Here is a 20,136-nt window from a genome sequence, read left to right as displayed (position 1 = left end):
TGCTCAATAGCAGTTTTGCCACTGTAAAGTAGAGAGTTCACTCAAAGGGGTGGCAAAACATAGAGAGGTCAGATAGACTGGGGAAAACTGCGGTTGCTACACAGAGAGAATATTGGATTAGGGACGCATGAAAGCAAAAGAGAGCAACTGACTCCAAAGTGACAGATGGAAATACAAAGAAGTCAGATGGACCAGGGAAGACTTTCACAGTGTGCTTGCTTTCTCAGCAAGAGACAAGATATGGAGCATCCAAGCCTCAGTGGCAGAAAACACTTGCACAGTGCCACTTGGCATTACCAGGTGGACAACAGTAAAGCAAAACTGATTGCAAACACCAAACTTTACGGACAGCAGGGCTCAGGAAAACATACAAATAAAACAAAGAGTGACAAATGGAAGAAATGCGATCAGATGACATCACGGCATGTGATGTGATGCCACTAAAGCGCAATGGGTTGGACCCGCCAAACAAGGCGCACAACTGTCATGAAACGAACGGCTTGCTATCTTGAAGAAAGCAGTGCAAAAGGACAACCTGGAAGATGAGATACAAAAGACAGAAAAGGGGATCAGATTGGCTGAGGCTTTCATGTCAGAAGAATATTGAACTAAATTATGAAAGATAGGGAAAGGGGGTGGGGGGGGATAGAGGAAGCAAACTGGACAGGGGCAAGTGCAGACAGCAAAACATGTGGGTGCAAAGCCACAAGAAAACACCTGACTTGCATACCAGTTATTCTAGGCACAGAAAGGAACAGCTCATGTAACTGAAAAGCAAACAGCATAGGGTAGCTTAAAAGACAGAGGGGAAGGCATCCTACAGGGAAAAAGAACGTGGAAGTTGATTATATGATGAAAATATTACACCATGGTGATTACAAATGCACACTAAAGTAAACGTAGCACGGTGTCCATAATCTGTACATCCCTTTAATAAAGACCGCTATACATATTTGTCTACTGGTTCTTTTTTTAACCAGTGAAAGTGGCAAATTTCACCATTGTGAAGCTGCTGTAATGTAGTGTTCCAGAGAGACAGTGGCATTACCGCACTGGTAATTCTCTATGGGTAATGGTCATATTCGAAGACTGAGGTTTCCATGGAAACCTCCCTTGGCATTTTCTCTCAATTGTTCAGTGACAGGCATTTGGAAATTCTCTGAATGAGTCACAAAATAGCTACTTCACAAGGCTGAACATAGAGCAGTTTTCTTGCCTGGAGGCTAGATTCTAATTTGGGCAGGTCTTTAGTGTGTTGAAAATCGGTGTTGACTCTGGTCATTATTGGAGTTAAAAGCATGATAAAATGTCTGCAGACACTGCACCAAACAGGAAGGGATGCCTGCGTGGCCCCAGCGAAGAGAAAAGTACACGTTATAAACTTACGGCTGCCATAAGTGATGTCTCTGGGTATATCTTTGGTTGACAGAACTGTGGAGCATTGGGTTTGCCACAGTCACTGCAGGATGTTGTCTCTTAACATCAGAGGCCCCATTGGCATCACTTATTTAAGACAGAATACACAGGCAAGTACGACATAGCAATTCGTGCCGTCCTCTTCTGTTCTGAATATTATTTAATTAGTGAAGCAATGTTAATGTTTTATAATACTTGAAAATAATTTCCATTCAGCCATTCCCACCAATCTGAATCTCTGTGAATCAGGAAGCTACTGTGCTCCTCTGCAAAATCCCTAGCAGGCATTGTACAGGTGCATATAAAAGCTGAATATAGCATGAATGAAGAAAAAAAAAAAAGACTGGGTAGGAAACCTGGGGCTCTCAATCAGCAGAACTGTGGCCAGCCTCTCATAAGAACATAAGAAATTGCCATGCTGGGTCAGACCAAGGGTCCATCAAGCCCAGCATCCTGTTTCCAACAGAGGCCAAAACCAGGCCACAAGAACCTGGCAATTACCCAAACACTAAGAAGATCCCATGCTACTGATGCAATTAATAGCAGTGGCTATTCCCTAAGTAAAATTGATTAATAGCCATTAATGGACTTCTCCAAGAACTTATCCAAACCTTTTTTGAACCCAGCTACACTAACTGCACTAACCACATCCTCTGGCAACAAATTCCAAAGCTTTATTGTGCATTGAGTGAAAAAGAATTTTCTCCAATTAGTCTTAAATGTGCTACTTGCTAACTTCATGGAACGCCCCCTAGTCCTTCTATTATTCGAAAGTGAAAATAACCGAGTCACATCTACTCGTTCAAGACCTCTCATGATCTTAAAGACCTCTATCATATCCCCCCTCAGCCGTCTCTTCTCCAAGCTGAACAGCCCTAACCTCTTCAGCTTTTCCTCATAGGGGAGCTGTTCCATCACCTTTATCATTTTGGTTGCCCTTCTCTGTACCTTCTCCATAGCAACTATATCTTTTTTGAGATGCGGCGACCAGAATTGTACACAGTATTCAAGGTGTGGTCTCACCATGGAGCGATACAGAGGCATTATGACATTTTCCGTTCTATTAACCATTCCCTTCTTAATAATTCCTAACATTCTATTTGCTTTTTTGACTGCTACAACACACTGAGCCGACGATTTTAAAGTATTATCCACTATGATGCCTAGATCTTTTTCCTGGGTGGTAGCTCCTAATATGGAACCTAACATCGTGTAACTACAGCAATGGTTATTTTTCCCTATATGCATGTTCCCTATATGCATGTTCCTCCATGTTCCTACTCTCATGCCCAACTCTCTTCCACTTAGTGGGCCCAGCACAGACTTATCATGGCCCTTTGGCACTCCTACAGTAAGTGAGGTCATGTTTCTCCAGGGCCCTTTGCTGATCTCATGAGGGCCTGCTCTATCACAGGTAAATCTAAAATTTCAAAAACACTGGGAACAATATTACAGCCTGTACATTGCCATCAGAACCAGGCCTCTTGAAGGAGCACCCTAGAAATCCATGTGCTGCAACTCTATTGGGCCAGATACCACAAACACATGCACATTTTCTTGCATATTGTTGTGCAAGGGTAGCCAAATCTGGGAATCAAGTGCCGCAAGCCAGTCAGGTTTTCAGGCTATCCACGATGAATGTGCACGAGATGCATTTGCATTTAATGGAGATGGTGCATGCAGATACATTTCATGAATATTTAATGTGGATGTCTTAAAATCCCAACCAACTTGCAGCACTCAAGGACCGGTGTTCTCTACCTCTGCTCGTGTGTGTCCAAGAAATTCAAGAAGCTGCAGTACCAGCAGTGGCCACAAGGTGGCAATATTGTATAATAGCAGTAGACTGCCATCTTGTGGCCACTACTGGACTAAAGTTCCAGACTGATACCATGAATTCACAAGCGTATTATATATGATGATGATTGTAATTGACAGTTTATACGTGGGGTGAATTTTAAGACTTGCTTGCATTAAAAAACCTGTATATGTGAGTACTTGGGCAGAGTGCGAGTGACTCATATTTTAAATTGGCCCAATTATATGTGTATGTGCAGGTGTGTGACCAACCAAAAGAGTGGGGAAAGGGTTGGAGTCAGGGTGTATCATGTGCATTCCAGGGCAGGGCCAACATTTACATGCATAAATCTGTATTTTAAATCATGCAGCACACTGTATATCTGCACTTGATGAAGTATAAGTCTGCATAAATCTCATTTTTAGGCCTAAAATAACTGGGTGAGGGGTCTGGGTAAAATGGGGGGCGTGCAGGCTGAAGATCTAGAGGAGTCTGGGTGACCACAAGACAGACTGGGCAAACTGGTGGACTAATTGGTAAAACTGGGAATGTCCTTTATGCGTGCTTGTTTTAAAATCTGCTTAATTGTGTACATTAAACCTGACCAAGTCCTAAGGAAGATACATCAACTACATTTGTTCGAGTAACTGCTTAAATTTAGAGGCACCCATACGTGTACTTAATGTATTTTAAATCCTACATGCACAGTTGTGCGCATGATTTAAAATTCCTTCATATGTACGCCCGCACACTTGTTTTAAAGTTACCAGCACAAGACTCAAAATTAAAAAGGATTATGAACATGAGAGCGAAATTTGTTGTAGGCACAAGTTCATGTAAGGCGAAAACACATTTTTATGGTTCACCCGGAATATTGTCAGTACTTTGTCATAGCCTCCAACAGAGCCATAGCCAGGCAAATTGGCACCTATGGCCAAGTGGAAAATTGTACCCTCACCCATTATAGAACACATGACACCGGAGTTGGGAAACTGTTAGATGTTTGTGCAGCAATACTGAAGGCTGCTGTAAGGGTATTCGGTGCCTTAGGCAAATCTTACAGCCTTGCTGTTGTGTACAAACTTTCTCCACATGCACAGATATGTCTCTCTCAAACACACATGCTCACTCTCAGTCTCATACATACACATGCTCTCTTTCACTCTCTCTGTCACACACAAACACACACATGCTCTCTCTTCCATATACATATGCTTTCCGTTACACATGCACAAGCAGGCTTTTTCTCAGTCTTTCACACACACTTTGTCACTCTCTCTCACACACACACACACACCCAGATGTTCTCTCTTCCATACAGTATGCTTTCCGTCACACACATGCTTTCTCTTGGTCTCTCTCACACACACACACATGCTCTTTCACTTATAGGCGCACACACAGGTTCTAATCGCACACATGCTCTCTCTCACTTCTTGAAGTGGCCCCGTCCCCCCTGACTTTTCCAGCAGGGATGGGGCCAGGGCTGCAGTATTCCTCCACCTCCTCAGGGCCTGCTGGCAATTCCGGTGAGGCCATGGCGTTTGTCCTTCTCGGGCTCTGCCGGCAATTTCGGAGGCACTCTTCTCCTCTGACTCAAGCCATGCCGACAGTTTTGGTGAGGCTGAGGTACTCTTCCTCTTCCTTAGGGCATCTCCTCCATCAATTCTGGTGGGGCTGCACCAGTGCACCTCCTCCTTTTAAGGCCCTGCTGGTGATTGGGCTGCACCACTCTGACAAGAGTGATAGGGTGACATCACCAGCGGCCCTAATGTGCCCTTCAGTTAACTGTGACACAAAACGCAATGTTAAGGGATATAACTAGTATATTATCAAAACAACAAAATCAACTAGTTAATAGTGAATGTGGGCACCCGTAGGTCACCGATTCTAAATGTTGCTATTTCGAAAAATTTTTGATTTGATATAATTGAATATTAATAAATTTTTTTAAATTTTTTGATTTTTATGTGGGGAGACCTCAGCACCGTCCCAATAATTCTGTTAATTAACAGAAAATTATGATTTAATAGCCGTGTTGGTACAATCACTGGTCTACTACCTAGCCTGTGTGTGTTTTAAACTTTTCAAAGAATTAAAATATTACTTTAATAATGTTACTTAAAACTAAGCTGGTAATGCAACTATTTTAATTAACAGTCAGAATTGTTGGAGATTTCCATGATATGGTGCCAATTAGCTATATCCTATTTTTATATTTCAAATTATGATATTTTAGCACCAATAGATTAAATTTGATCTTAATTCATGCAAGAAACTCCATTCAGACTCTTCAGTGATACGTGCATCACCAAATTACAAATAGTCCAAATAAGCAACTTCTCAATTCTAATGACTCAAACTCAGAGCCTGGCAGGCTTCCGATAATGTGACTTGAAGCAACTGCAGTGGTCATAAACTTATGTTAACTTGACCTTAGAGCCCAGACGGCTTCCAATGATGATCTCAAAACAACTGCAGTGATGTTGAAATGGTGCCACTCGACAGAATTCAAACAGTGACCTGTTCAAAGGAAGGCAGTGAGCCTTTCATATACCGACTTTCATGTCCCAACAAACTTGAACAACTTTGGCCAAATGTCTTATTGGCTAGCAACAACTTATCTTGTAAACTTGAGCCAGATATCTTCTTGGCTGAACGGACCGCTTCAAGCTCTTTAATTGAAGCTGCCACAATCGCTTCTGTCTCTTTACAGAAGCCGCCCACGTTGGCAACGTTTTGTTGGACGGGAACGTCTCTGTGGTCGGGTCTGTCTACTAGACAGTTGTTTTGAGATCATCATTGGAAGCCGTCCGGGCTCTAAGGTCAAGTTAACATAAGTTTATGACCACTGCAGTTGCTTCAAGTCACATTATCGGAAGCCTGCCAGGCTCTGAGTTTGAGTCATTAGAATTGAGAAGTTGCTTATTTGGACTATTTGTAATTTGGTGATGCACGTATCACTGAAGAGTCTGAATGGAGTTTCTTGCATGAATTAAGATCAAATTTAATCTATTGGTGCTAAAATATCATAATTTGAAATATAAAAATAGGATATAGCTAATTGGCACCATATCATGGAAATCTCCAACAATTCTGACTGTTAATTAAAATAGTTGCATTACCAGCTTAGTTTTAAGTAACATTATTAAAGTAATATTTTAATTCTTTGAAAAGTTTAAAACACACACAGGCTAGGTAGTAGACCAGTGATTGTACCAACACTGCTATTAAATCATAATTTTCTGTTAATTAACAGAATTATTGGGCCGGTGCTGAGGTCTCCCCACATAAAAATCAAAAAATTTAAAAAAATTTATTAATATTCAATTATATCAAATCAAACATTTTTCGAAATAGCAACATTTAGAATCGGTGACCTACGGGTGCCTACATTCACTATTAACTAGTTGATTTTGTTGTCTTCAGTTAACTGTGCCTATGGCTGAGGCCATATTGGCCATAGGCACGCTACGGCTCTGGCCTCCAAAATAATTTGGGCTGGACATGTCCCAAAAATCTAATTTTTGTAACTGAGTATATGAACTGTAGCTAGAAACAGCAGAGCTGCTTAACTGTCCGGTGACATCACAAAACGTACACTCAGCAAGTTGCAATTTAACTAATACAACCACAGTAAATGTAGAAGTTGTATAACAAGATCTATTGCTAACATTAAAGAAAAATATATGGTTCTAGTATTGTAAGCTTTGATTTAAAACATGCTGCTTTTTCATTGGATAGTTGATACATAGATAAGAATATATTGTAAAAATATAGGGCCCAATGTAATAAGATGTTAGTAAACAAAAAAGCTTGCTAAAGTTCAGCACTCTTTAATTTTTTTACTCGTGCTAAAAAAAAAAAAGTTAATTCCTTATGCAGTAAGCTAATAGTATGCTTATGTATTGGTAGTTATATAAAAAAAATGTACTTGGCATACAAAAAGCATGGTTTATGCACACAAAACGTGCTTTGTGAGTCTTTTTATTGTCAAAATCATGGTTTGTGAGTATGAAAGTTGTGCTGTGAGTAGAAAACATCTACTCACAACAACAGCTAAACCTAAAAAAATACATCAGTTCAATCCTCAAAGAAGGTTTCTTGAAGCTCAGACCCCTCCTACACTATCATGATTTCCGGACCGTCATCCAGGCCACCCTCTCCTCCAAGCTTGATTATTGTAACTCCCTTTTGCTCGGCCTACCTTTTTCCACTATCAAACCCTTACAAATGTTCCAAAATGCTGTAGCCAGGGTCATTACCAACACACGCAAATCCGACCACATCACCCCTATTCTCAAAGACCTACATTGGCTCCCAATCTCATCACGCATCATCTTCAAAACTATCTCAATAATTCACAAATCCATCTACTGTCATGACTCCAACTGGTTAGACGAACCTTTCCAACTCACACACTCTGACCGACCCACCAGGGCCATCAACAGAAGAACCCTTATAGTACCTTCAATTAAAAAAGCCCACCTCTCCTCCACCAGGAGGAGCCATATCGGGCCATATCAGTTGCGGGCCCCAGAAAATGGAACTCTCTCCCTACTCCACTCAGACTCGAACCATGCTACGCTAAGTTTAGAAAGAAACTCAAGACCTGGCTCTTTTGATGAGCCTACCCTGAATAGACCACCCCACTTTACCCACCCATGCACTCCTCCCTCCCTACCCCTCTACATCTCACTAAATATATGGAGTTTGGACCGTCTGGCTTATATTAACCTCACTTGATACCTGAATTGTATTTATTACTGTTTTGTTTATAACTCAATTTGTACACAGTATATAACTGCCCTCTTGTTCAACCTTGTTATATTGATTTAAGCTTTACCTCCTCCTGTCCTGTCTTCTCTTGTGCACCCTGCACATTTGTTTGCCCCCTGCCCCTTCCCTGTATCTTGTTTCAATCTGCTTTGTTACAATGTAAACCGGTATGATGTCTGCGCACTAATGCCGGTATATAAAAGTTCTAAATAAATAAATAAAACATGAGTCAGGAGCTCCTAAAAGTGGTGCACATACAATATCAATTAGGTGCCCGAACCAAATCATATCTTCTGCACATAAATACCCAGTATAGGACCCCAACACCAAGAACGCCAGGTTCAGCCCCGTAAACTGACACTAACCCCAGAAACAGTCCACTTCTGACCAGTAATTATATTTCCAACATTAAGAAAACAGGAGTAAAACCTATGCACCTCTCTGCATTGGGGAGTAATAGTTAATACCTTGATTAACTTGGGATTTGCATGGAGATGCGCTAATCTTTACACAACATTTTTGGGTGCAATAGTCTTTGCTACATCAGGAATTTGGTTCTACTCACAAAAATGTGCACACAGCCTAGCACCCCTCCTTTCATCAGGGCCATAGACGGGAGTCAAATACTACAGGGAAAATTAATGTCCAAAAGCCTGAACAGTTCCCTAGGAATTGTAAAGCTCAAAACCAAAGGTCAGCTTGCATATTTTAACCCAAGACGACAATTTGCATGCTTAAAATGAGAAAATCCGTCCATAGTTCTTTTATTGAGCCTTTAACGGGCTGATGAAGAAAACGGAGCCCTCTGTACGGGCACATGGTGCCCTGACAACCAGCTGCACAGCAGAGTTAGCTAAAGTAACGACCAGAACAAGAGCAGCATCTACCCAGGGGATCATAATCGGAAGGCGCGTATCCACTGCAGAAAGACAGAAGCAAAGCCTACCGATTATGGAATGTGACCCGTGACAGGGCTACAAATGGAAGCACGTTTCAGGGGGTGGGTAACTCCCAATTAATTCCCAAGAGCCACAGTGTGGGCAGATTTTCAGGACAATCAATATGCTCAAATTGGCTGGGTTCTTAGAACAAATGTATGTAGGTCTATCTGATGAATATTCATTACAATTAGCCTGAAAAGCAGACCTGTTTTGTGACTGTCAATAGTGACCTTGTGCCATCTCTGCACCAGAGGATGGAGGAAATGATTAGTTCACTGGGCAAGTTCAGTCTTTCACTTCTACTGAGCTATGAATGGGCTGCATAGAAAACCTTCCATAGCAAAAGTCCTTGAAGGCACAGTCTCCCTTTCCTGCTTCCTTTGTGTCACATCATGAAATCATTTCCTCACCAGGCCATGCTTTTCTTTCTTCATTCATATAAAGCAGGGGGGCCCAACTCTAATCCGTGGGGGCCTTGAAACAGGGCTGGTGTTCAGTGTATCAACAATGAATATTTATCAGATTATATTTGCATACATTTATGGAAGCGACAAGTTTAATTTGCATAGTACTCTGAAAAACTAAACTTGTTCGCAGCCCTCAAGGAGCATATTCCTCCCACACCACCCCAACCCAACCCTGTCCAACCCCCAAGAGGAGTAATTTAATTTATCTGACTCAAAAAAAAAAAAAAATCAAGGTAAAATGTATTAAACCTGCTGTTGCTTGGTGAAATGTTCCCCGACCACACTGGGCTTCTCTCTAGTCTGAACAGCCCATTAATCTTTCCACTGTGTGGGGTCTCCTTGCAGCCTGCATGTCCCATATGATCGTACATTAAAGAGGCCAATTTTTCCATGGACTGTAACTGGACACGCCACCAAACTTCAGGACTGGGGGAGAATAGTGTTTTGTGTGTTACTATCTGAGTCTAAGGACCAAGGTATGGGGTTGCTGTCAGTTGTCAATCTATAGTCCTCTCATCACCTGATCTTCAAACACCCACCCCCCATAACTGTGTTATAAAATGTTATTAATTAATTCAACCAGCCTCATAAATACATCAACCACAGCCTCTCTCACACACTGTTTTTCTCTATATCACAACTAAAGCCTCTCTAATACATGCACACACACACACCAGCACTTAACTGCCATACACATTCTCAAACATGCAACCGCCTCTCTCACATTCCCATGCACGTCCAGTATGTTTCTCTGTCCCTCTACCTCTACCTTCTCTCCCTCTACCTTCCAAATCTCCCCTCCACAGACAGACCAAGATTGGATTATACATTGTATGGAGTCAAGGTTGGAGGGCAATGGAGCAGGGAGGGGAAGAAAGCAAAAATGTCAGTGTGCTCAACACCCCTCACACAAATGATAGATCATAAAGCTAAAAAGAGTAGAGGGTGCAGGATGCTGGGCGTAGGGAGACAGAATTTTTCCAAGATTTGTTTGGTGGTTGGGATAAATGAGTCCCTATACCTCTAGCATACTTGGAGGGCTTGAGTTTGTCCTCTTCTCTGACTGGGAGAGATTTTGCGAGTTCTGTCAGGTCTTCGTTTTGTTCTCAAAGTAGGAGGCAAAGTCACTTGATGTTAATTTATACTGAGGGATGTTGGGGGGGGGGGGGGTGTAAAAGGCCATTAATTATTTGAAAATAGTTTGATTGGCTTTGACACTTGTTCGATACATTGGGAGAAACATCTGTATTTTGGGGGCGGGGGACCTTTGTTCTGGCTCTGTGGTAGGTTGTCACATGCAGTTTGCACTCTAGTCTGTCATCTTCGAGGTGCAATTTATGTCACGCGTGTGTGTACATATCAGAAGTTTACCCAATGAGCAGTAATTATATACAGTTTGCTATACATGCAAAGAAATAAAAAAATAATTATTAGTCCTTAAAATGGCTTTCTGAGTGGGCAGGTTTATTTTTTTAAAGCAAGTTGGAGTGCCTTGTGAAAGCAGACAGACGGGAATCCAGTCTGCTTGGCCACCAATAGCTGGTTCAGCATTGTACTATGGTTCCAGAATGAGGCTTAACATGCTAAAAACAAAGGTGTTCACATAATGGTTCTTGAAAAAGTATTTAATGGTTGCTTAAACAAAGCTTTTTCTTTTATTGAGCCCATACACACTATATGGTGCTAGATGCATGCATGCATATACCCATGTCACTTGTCACTTCAAAGAGGAACAGTTTTCACTTTTGTGCTAATGCCTGACACAGCACTTCCATTCACTGGTGATCAGTGTGAATAAATCCTTTAACTGGCTAACTTTGAGGGTTAAATAAAGCTCTGCTTCTAAAAAAAAAAAAAAAAAATCCCCGGCCTACCTGTAAATTTAACCCCTAAAATTCACAAGGCAGCCAAATGTAACAAGTCAACTCCCAGGGCGGACTTATGACTTAGTACTGCAAATCAGTGCTAATCGACTATCTGGTTAAGTTTAGGCGGGCAACCCCAGCTGCATAAAAGCAGTCCTAAATTATCAAACTTCCACCAGCTAGATTTAGGGAAGTATTCAGCAAAAAGTGTTTTGTGTGTGACAGTCACTTTTGAGACCCATCTCAGAGCATTCTCACTTTGTTGTACCTGAACAAGGTGTGATTGGGGCCAGGGAGGGAACCTGTGCATTGGGATCTGCCACTGAAATATCAAAGCCTGGCTCTCTAACTGCAGGCAAAACCAGCTGTCACTTCTTGATCAGAGTGAAGTACTGTAAATGACACCGGTGATTGTGCTGTGAAAGACTTCCTTTGTAATATAACTTTTTAGACTATCTCTAATCAAACTCCCAAGGACTCTGCCTAGTAGCAACAAATGTTCTTGCATGAAGGGAAGGGAAAAAACAAACCTTGTACTCTATGAATATGAATAAATATGTGGTTAAATATGAATCCACAGTAAAAGCAGACACTCACACAAAGCCGCCTCTGTCTGGAGAATGATACAGACTCATTCCATCTGTTCTCCAGACATTGTCAGAGAGCAGTATCCTGCATCTTAAAGGAGATTCCATACAATTTCAAAAACACTGTCCTTGTCTAATCTGGCTTGGTAAATGTTACACTGTGAGGTAAATAAGTTGTCCTGAGTTCTTTTCTCTGGAGAGGGTTTGTTACTGCTGGGTATCGCATGCCTCTCTGGTCCTTGCAGCTTGCCTGCTCAACACAGCAGGCCCCCCCCCCCCCCCCCCCTCTGCCAGGGACTGTGCCTCTGGGAAGATTCATGGACATCTGAACACATGGATTTGAACTGACAGTCATTTTTAATGATTTCTTATAAGAACTATATGATGCTTGTAGGATGTGTTATGTTCTGGGTTTCACCTTTCTGTGTGTTCAGCAGGAGAAGCTAAAATTCAGTAGTGTCATCTGTTCGGTGCCCACTAGTAAACTGTGACATGCATGCTCTCATTTCAGAACTGGAGAAGGAGCTGACCCGAAGACCCAAGAAGGTCTGCATTGTGAAGGTTGTGGGCACCAGGAACCTGTGGAAGAACATTGTAGTACTATGTGTGAACTCGTAAGGCCAACATGCAACAACTTTTTATTATTAATCAGTTTACAAGTACAGGTGTCAGAAGGGTGAACCCTTATCTCACAGGGATCAAGTGATAGGAACTGAACTTTTTAACATGTATTCATAAATGATCTGGAAAAGTGCTTGACAAGTGAGATGATCAGATTTCAGGTGACACAAAGTTATTCAAAGTTGTTCAAACAGCAGCGGATTGTCAGGAACTGCAGAAGGACCTTGTGAGACTAGGAGGTTAGGTAACTGAATGGCAGAAAGTGATGCACATAGGAAAAAAATGATCCCAACTACAGGTACACGATGCTGGATTCTGTATTGGGAGTCACTACCCAGGAAGATTACCTTGGAGCCTTGTGGACAATATGTTGAAATCCTTGGCTCAGTGAGCAACCGTGGTGGTTAGTAAAGCAAATAGAATGTTAGAAATGGAGAATAAAAGGGAAAATATCTTATTGCCTCTATAGAGCATCTAGAGCATTGTGTGCAGTTTTGGTTGCTTCATTTCAATAAAAAACATAGCGGAACTTGAAAAGGTGCAGAGGAGGTCAACAAAAAACGATAAAAGGAATCGAACATCTATGATGAGAGGCTACACCTGTTGGTGGCTCTTCAGTTTTGAAAAGAGGTGGCTGAGAAGGGGACCTGATAGAAATTTATAAAATCATGAATGGGGTGGATGGCTATTTACCCTTTCAAAAAATACAAGGTGATGCGCCATAACAACCAGCAACTTTAAAACAAATAGTAGAAAGTACTTTTTCACTCTGCACACAATCAAGTTGTGGAATCTGTTGCCAGAGGATATAATCAAGACTTCTAGCATAGGGGCCGATGCAATAATGTTCGCAGAAAGCGGGCGCTGACTTTTCAGCGCCCGCTTTCTTAACCACACACATGGCGCACGCGAGGGAGGCAGCATGCAATATGTAAATTAGGGGGTCGCGCTAGGAAGGAGGTGCATGGGTCTCTTGCGTGACTTTAGCACCTCCTTGCTAATGCGACCCGCCACGGCTGCTGGTTATGAAGACCGACGCCGGTAAACTCGGCGTCTGTTTTCATAACCGGCCGTCTGCAGAGTTATTTTATTTATTTATTTATTTTTTAACTTTAAAAAAGAAGTACAGAAAGGCAGTTTTTTCCTGCTTTCCTGTACTTCTTTTCAATGCGCTCAACTATTAACGCCTGCTCCAGGCAGGCGTTAATAGCTGAGCGATAAATGTGCGTCTGAGACGCACATTTATCTTTTTGCATGCGGAGTGAATGAGTAATAGGCATTTGCATGTGATGAGCACTATCTCATTCACTCTGCCTCGGATGTGCGTTAAATTGGCGCTAATCCCCCTATTGCATTAGGGGGTGGATTAGCGCCTATTTATCCCGCCCATAGTGGGGTTTAAAAGAGGGTTGGTAAAGTTCCTGGAGGGAAGTGTCTAACACATTATTAGCCAAGGGGCGAGATCATTCTCATATCGCTGCACCTGTGCTATGGAACTCACTACCTGAATCCTTGCAGCTATGTATCTGTGTCAAGACTTAAAAAAAAAAAAAATACTGAAAACTTACCTTTTTAACCTGGCTTTTTCTGAATTTTGAGCAGATCGATCTGTTGCTGCTGCTAACTTATTTTGCATCTTTTGTATTATTTTAGTTTTATTTTGTGTGTTTAAAATTATGGTTGTATTTTATTTATTTTGTTTTTATTAGTATTTTAGTGTTGTATGTCACTACAATTATGTATGTTTTAATTTGTAATCCACCCAGAGATATAGTAATTGGGTGGAATACAAGAATCTTAAATAAATAGCTAGGTAGACTAAAGAAAATATTGCTATCCCTGGGAGTAAGTAACAGAAATTAGATCTACATTGCGGGATCTGCTGGATATTTGTGACAAGGATTGGCCAGTGTTGGAGACAGGATGCTGGGCTCAATGGACCTTGGTCTGATCCAGCATGGCATTTCTTATGTTCTTATGTTTTCATCTCCTTGCCTTCCAGCTGTGGACTGCTTTCTCACTTTAAATACATTTTTGCAATTCATTAGTTATATTTAGATCTAATCTGGAGTATTATCTGTTTCTAGTTTCATGCCTGCTTCTTCCCATCTTGCTTCTGGCCTTCTCAAATCTTTTACCTCCATATGTCTGTGCTTTATAGATTACTCTTTAAGGCACTAGTTAAAAGCATGATGATGATGGTAATCCGTGTACAAATAAAAGAATATATACACCACAGCACGGCATCATTGGCCATGGAGTGTGTACTGGATAATATGGGGTACATTTTCAAAAGCTTAGTTGGGACTTATAAAGGACCTATGTACATGGTTTCCAGCACCATTAAGTCCCAGGGTGTTTTCTCACACTCTAACCCTCAGCGGGTTCACTTGGGTGCCAAGAAAGGGCCATATGGAAAAGAGAGGCACAGCTCTTTCCAGAAATATATTTAAGAGACTTTCTAGCTTCTCACTCTTCACTCCATTGGTGCCTAAATGCATGTCATTGCAAACTGTACATTTTTAAACACCTCCTTAATGCTTTTGCATATTCAAGGAGTCTAGCGTTGGGAGCTCCTGGTGAAATTAGTGGGAAAAATAGCCCAGTATTTAGAGAGGAAGACCAAGAAAGGGGGAAGATCTTTGTGACCTTAGGCAAGTCATTTTACCCTCCATTGCCTGAAGCACAACCTTAATAAGTCATTTTCAAAGGCTTTGCACACGTAAATGTAACATACTATCATAGCAGTCCTCAAAAGGCATTTACTCAAAGTGCACTTACGTGAGTAAATCCTATGGACAATTTCAGTGGCAAATACTGTAGCAATTTTCAAAAGCCCACTTATACAGGTAAAGTGCATTTGCACGTATAAAACCCAATATTAAGCATGTAAATGCTTTTAAAATAAGGCCCCCTTAGATTGTAAGCCTTCTGGGACTGAATGTAATTCTCGAGATACCAGTGAACAGGCATGAACTTAAATCTAAATTAAAAAAATAATAATAATACGCCTTCCGTGGTCTTTGTTGCTAGTTTCAGGTTATTTCCTCTCTTGCAGACTGTGTGGTTCAGTTTATTTCACATTTAACATTGAAGCACTGACACGGCTAATTGAACTGTTCTCTCGTGCAGGCTGACCGGCGTAGGGATACATCACTGCTTTGCCAGGAGCATGATGGACCCCGACATGAAGATCATGACAATCCTGCACAATTTCTACGCCGACTACTACGCCATGGCGGGGATTGCGCTAGCCTCCTGCCTGGCCATGTGCCCTGTGGTTGGCTTCCTGGGACGGAGAGGTGGCCTCCTGCTGTTCATGATTCTTACCGCTCTGGCCTCACTGCTGCAGCTCGGCCTTCTGAACCGTAAGTGCTGGCAATGCCGGAGCAGGCTGACTCTTGCCCATGTTAGCTTTTCCAGAAAGTCACCAGGCAGCAAGCAGTACAAGTCGGGGTTTTTTTCAGGGCCACCTTCAACAAATCAGTCAGAGCTCACTGTCACTGTCTCTTGCAGTGGAATTAATTTCTGTGGTTTATCCGTGTCTGTCGCTCAAGTCTTGGAGTTGCTTGGTAGGGTGGTGATCCGTAATTGGACTAAAGCTTTTTTTTTTTCCCCCCGGGTATGATGCTTTAAGACCCTGTCTGTGGTCTGTTGTTAATGCAGTCCATGAAAAAATGAGCCAGGCTATACTTTTTTGAGTTAAATGAGAAGAGCATTTAAAGTTGTATTGGAAATCCAGCTCATTACTGAAACGGTTCTGTGAATGGCATACATTTGAGTGCCGTCGGTGTAAAACAGAGGAAGCACTGAAGCATGCTTCTTACGCTCTTTCAATTAGCAGGGAGGCCACAAAAGAACATTCAGCCGCACCGATCCAGTTCCCCCCCGCCCCCCCAAAAATCAAGCATCAGACCGGGGCTGGATAAATAAAGACCGTTTGAAGTTGCATGAAATCTGAATCCAGTGCTGCTATATATAGATGCTCCCTTTACTGTCAGAAATCTTTTCACCTGATTCGTTATAAACAACATTATTTTTTTAAATATATGTGCATAGCAGTGGAGACCCAGGACAAGAGGCTATGGTTCTGGTGGAACACTTTTTGTAATGATGCCCCCTAAGCATTTTAAACTGTATGTCAGTGATACTTGTGATGCACCTAACTTTTATGAACAGTTTTTTTTGGGGGGGGGGGGGGTGATGGGGGGGAGATAAACACTGACATTATTTAGATGGGTGATGGTGACATTTTAAACCCACTTCATCCAACAGTTGTCATCGTTTATAGTTCGTCTTTAGATTGCATCGACTGATGTTTCTCAAGCTGATTTGGAGTACCCCTTAACCAGTCAGGTTTTCAGGAATCCAAAATGGATATGAACGAGAGAGATTTGCATGCTGTCCCCAGTGTTGCCAGCCTTCTCTCATGCACATTCATGGTGGATATCCTGAAAACTCAACTGGCTAGGGGGTAATTCAGGACTGGCTTGAGGAACACTGGTATAGAAAACTGTCTGTATTATTTGGGTTAGGAGGATGGGGTGGCTATGTTACCCAGTCTGTGTAAGGATGTGGGATTGGAATGAAAATTTATAGTATATGCTTCCCTAGAGCCACTTGTGGGACAGTACTATTAGATTTTAAATAAGAAATCATATTCTTTGAAGAAGCTTCTTAGAACATGTAGGGAAATGCCAGCTATGTCCAGAGATGACAAAATAATGTATTTGACTACTCTGGACATGCCCAGCCACATGTGCATCATTCATTGAAAGCTCTTTTTTGAGATTCCATTCTTTAAATACGTCCAGCATTATCTAGCAGAAAGATAAAATATTCCGTATGTCATGAACATGACTAGTAACACTAAAGTGAAATAGTTGCCAGTAGGATATTGATCACAGAGTAAGGGTAAACCTCTCCATGTTCTTTCATCGCCTTCTTGCAAAGCGAGCTCCACCAAATTGCACAAAAGTGCAGCGTAACAAAACCCAAAGACAAAAGTGAGTTATTGAGACAAGAGCAAGAAAAGATAAGCTAAAAAGATGGAGACACGTCGACAACAAAGCCAACGTGTGGAGAATCCTAAGGCCATCTCTCCCCTCCAGCCTTGGTGACTTTGCCTGATTCCATGTACACTGGAGATTTCTGGGGCCAGAGACCTTGGCAGTGCCAAGTTCACAGCATCGCTTAACATTTTATTCACCAGCTGCTGGCATACATTTGCACAACTTTAGAGACCCAGGCATTGAGTCACTTTGGGGAAGAAAAAAAAAAAAGAGTGCTTTGGAAATGCAGTAAGAGAAGAAAAGTGGCATTCTTAAGGAGCATGGGGAGGTTATTTTCCAAGCAAACCCCATGTGCTCTTTCCTTCAGGACGACAGCATAGCTTGGCCTGCATTGCATTTATTTCTTTTTTTTTAAGTCATTACCCATATAGAGGAGCCTTGTTTTGCCTGAGTAATAATTTCAAGTCTCAGAGAATGCGGCTTTCTTCTTGTCTGTTTGATTCTGTCCACAGGATAGGAACTGCATATATCATATTGCAGGATTTCAGAAAGAGACATACTCCTGATAAGGACTTTGCTCTAAGTAAACTACACTTTTGACCGCAATTTCTGCTCTATTAACATATTCTTTTTTTTTCTCTGTTTTTTTTTCACCCCTGTCTTCGGGAGCCAGTGATTGGAAAGTACAGTCAGAATCCAGAGTCAGGTATTTGTACAGTATTTTATTTTGTGTGTCATCACAATGAATGTATTGGAAGGGTAAATGTGTTATTTCTGTTGGGAATGATGGTATTGGGGGAATCTGGGCCACCCTTAGGGTGACTGCCCCGTGCACCATGGCAGCTCCCCTCCCCGTTCTGCTCAACGCCATTTCCCGTTCCTGTGTGCCTGCAGCTGCAGCAGCCTGTGCAACACTGGGAAACTTTCAGCAGGCAGCAAGTACTACTCCTTCCACCCAAACCTTCAATCTTTTCCCCACCACTCCCATCCCAATCTGATTTCCATTTTTCAATCTCCCCCCCCCTTCCCAATTTTTCAGTCTTCGTGGGGGTGGGGTGCCCTCCTGTAACTCACCCTGGGCCCCACACCCATTTAGGATCAGCCCTGGGTGGAGCGGTGGGAAGGGGAGAATCTCTTTCCTCACCTCTTGCTAGCATACGGATAAGAGAGATTTCATGACTAGAAGGGACCTCTCAAGCTCTACAAGTCCACGTCTTACCTCCAGGCAGGATCCGCAATGCCTGTATCATCCTAGATTGTGCCTATGGGGGTCTCCCTTGTATGGTTACAATTTGCTAAACACACGCACTCTCACTTTCACATTTAGCCAGCTGTGATAATGGACAGGAGAATGAACCCGGGTTACAGCAGCAGCAGCCAGGAAACAGGCATGCGTCTAACTCTCCTGTTAAAAGGGACCTGAGAAATTGTAGCAAGTTTCAGAGATTGCACCCCCAAAGTCCAAAAAATATGCTTCCGATTTCTGTGACTCGCAAAGCGAAGAACGCATCCACCACTTCCTATGAAGTCTGGAACCGAATAATCTAAATTACGCAGACTTTCAAGCGGCTAGAAGTGGGTGTGAAAGGCAGGAGGATGTTTGTTGGTGAGAGCAGTGCGTGATTGTTTTGTAAATGTGTGGCATGCGGTCCCTCTCCTTGGATATGAGGGCTGTGAGGGATGTGGATGTCTCCTATGGCACAAGTTTAATTTGGAGAAAATGGTAATAGCTGGTTTCTCTTTCCATGGCGCTGGAGCTGTGCACCCTATAGCTGTAAGGCAGCTTTCCACATTGGCAAGCTTGTTGTGAAAGTGGAAAACTGCCGGCCGTGGATCTGAAACTGGCAGATAAATTATTAGAAAGTAACCTATTCAAGCTAAAAAAAAAAAAAAACCCCCACTGAAAACAACCGAGGAGAAAATTTGGCTAAGGAAATGTTTAAAACCAAGAGGGGAGAAAGCTGTATTGGGAGTTGCAATTCTTGCACCTTCTGGTATGACTCCTGTTGGAATCATAATACTGGGCTTGATGGCCCCCTCCGTCTGACCCAATATGGCAATTTTTATGTTCCTATGTTTTGAGTGTGTCAAATTATAACTAAATTAGGACAAGAGTTGGCCTAGAAATACAAACAAAACAATGAGGCCAAGACACAAGCAAGCTGTTGCTTTCAATTTGAAAAGAGAGAAAAAAAAACAAATGAAAATTCCCAAGAAAAGGGACCTGCCTGGTCATACTAATGGAATTTTGTTTCAGGATATAAAAGCTGGTGTAAAGAAAACAAAGCCTGATGTCACCGTCCATGTGACGGCCTGTTCTGTCAGAAGAGAGTGAGAGCTTTCGGTCTCTTCTGTAGAAGTGGAGCTAAAAGATGCATGAGGTCATCAGTCTGATGGCCTTCTCCAGACCTTGGTCTTGTGTTTGCCTGCTCTGCACTAAGAAAACTTGAAGTGACACGCGCCTCTCTCTTGATTGTGTTTAGGCATGAGTGACACTGTAAAGGACAAGTTCTCCACAGCCTTCTCCATTGTGGGGATGTTTGCATCGCACGCAGTAGGAAGTTTGAGCGTTTTCTTCTGCGCTGAAATTACCCCAACAGTAATTAGGTAAGGAGAGACAACCCAGTGTTTGGACGCGGAGAGATCGGGG

General features: G+C 42.2%; 1 protein-coding gene across 1 annotated transcript in view; it reads left to right on the top strand.

Moving 5' to 3' along the window:
- The window catches only part of SLC22A23 (solute carrier family 22 member 23), a 344,725-nt gene that overhangs the window by 310,610 nt on the left and 13,979 nt on the right, over positions 1-20,136 (top strand). The window contains exons 6-9 of the mRNA XM_029590553.1: positions 12,365-12,467; positions 15,607-15,842; positions 18,160-18,192; positions 19,970-20,093. Coding sequence (XP_029446413.1) covers positions 12,365-12,467; positions 15,607-15,842; positions 18,160-18,192; positions 19,970-20,093 — 496 coding nt within the window. The remainder of the gene's footprint in view (positions 1-12,364; positions 12,468-15,606; positions 15,843-18,159; positions 18,193-19,969; positions 20,094-20,136) is intronic.

This window comes from Rhinatrema bivittatum, chromosome 2 (genome assembly GCF_901001135.1).
Source record: "Rhinatrema bivittatum chromosome 2, aRhiBiv1.1, whole genome shotgun sequence".
Taxonomy (NCBI): Eukaryota; Metazoa; Chordata; class Amphibia; order Gymnophiona; family Rhinatrematidae; genus Rhinatrema; species Rhinatrema bivittatum.
The sequence above is the reverse complement of the archived record's forward strand: the minus strand, read 5'-3'. Positions and strand labels throughout refer to the sequence as shown.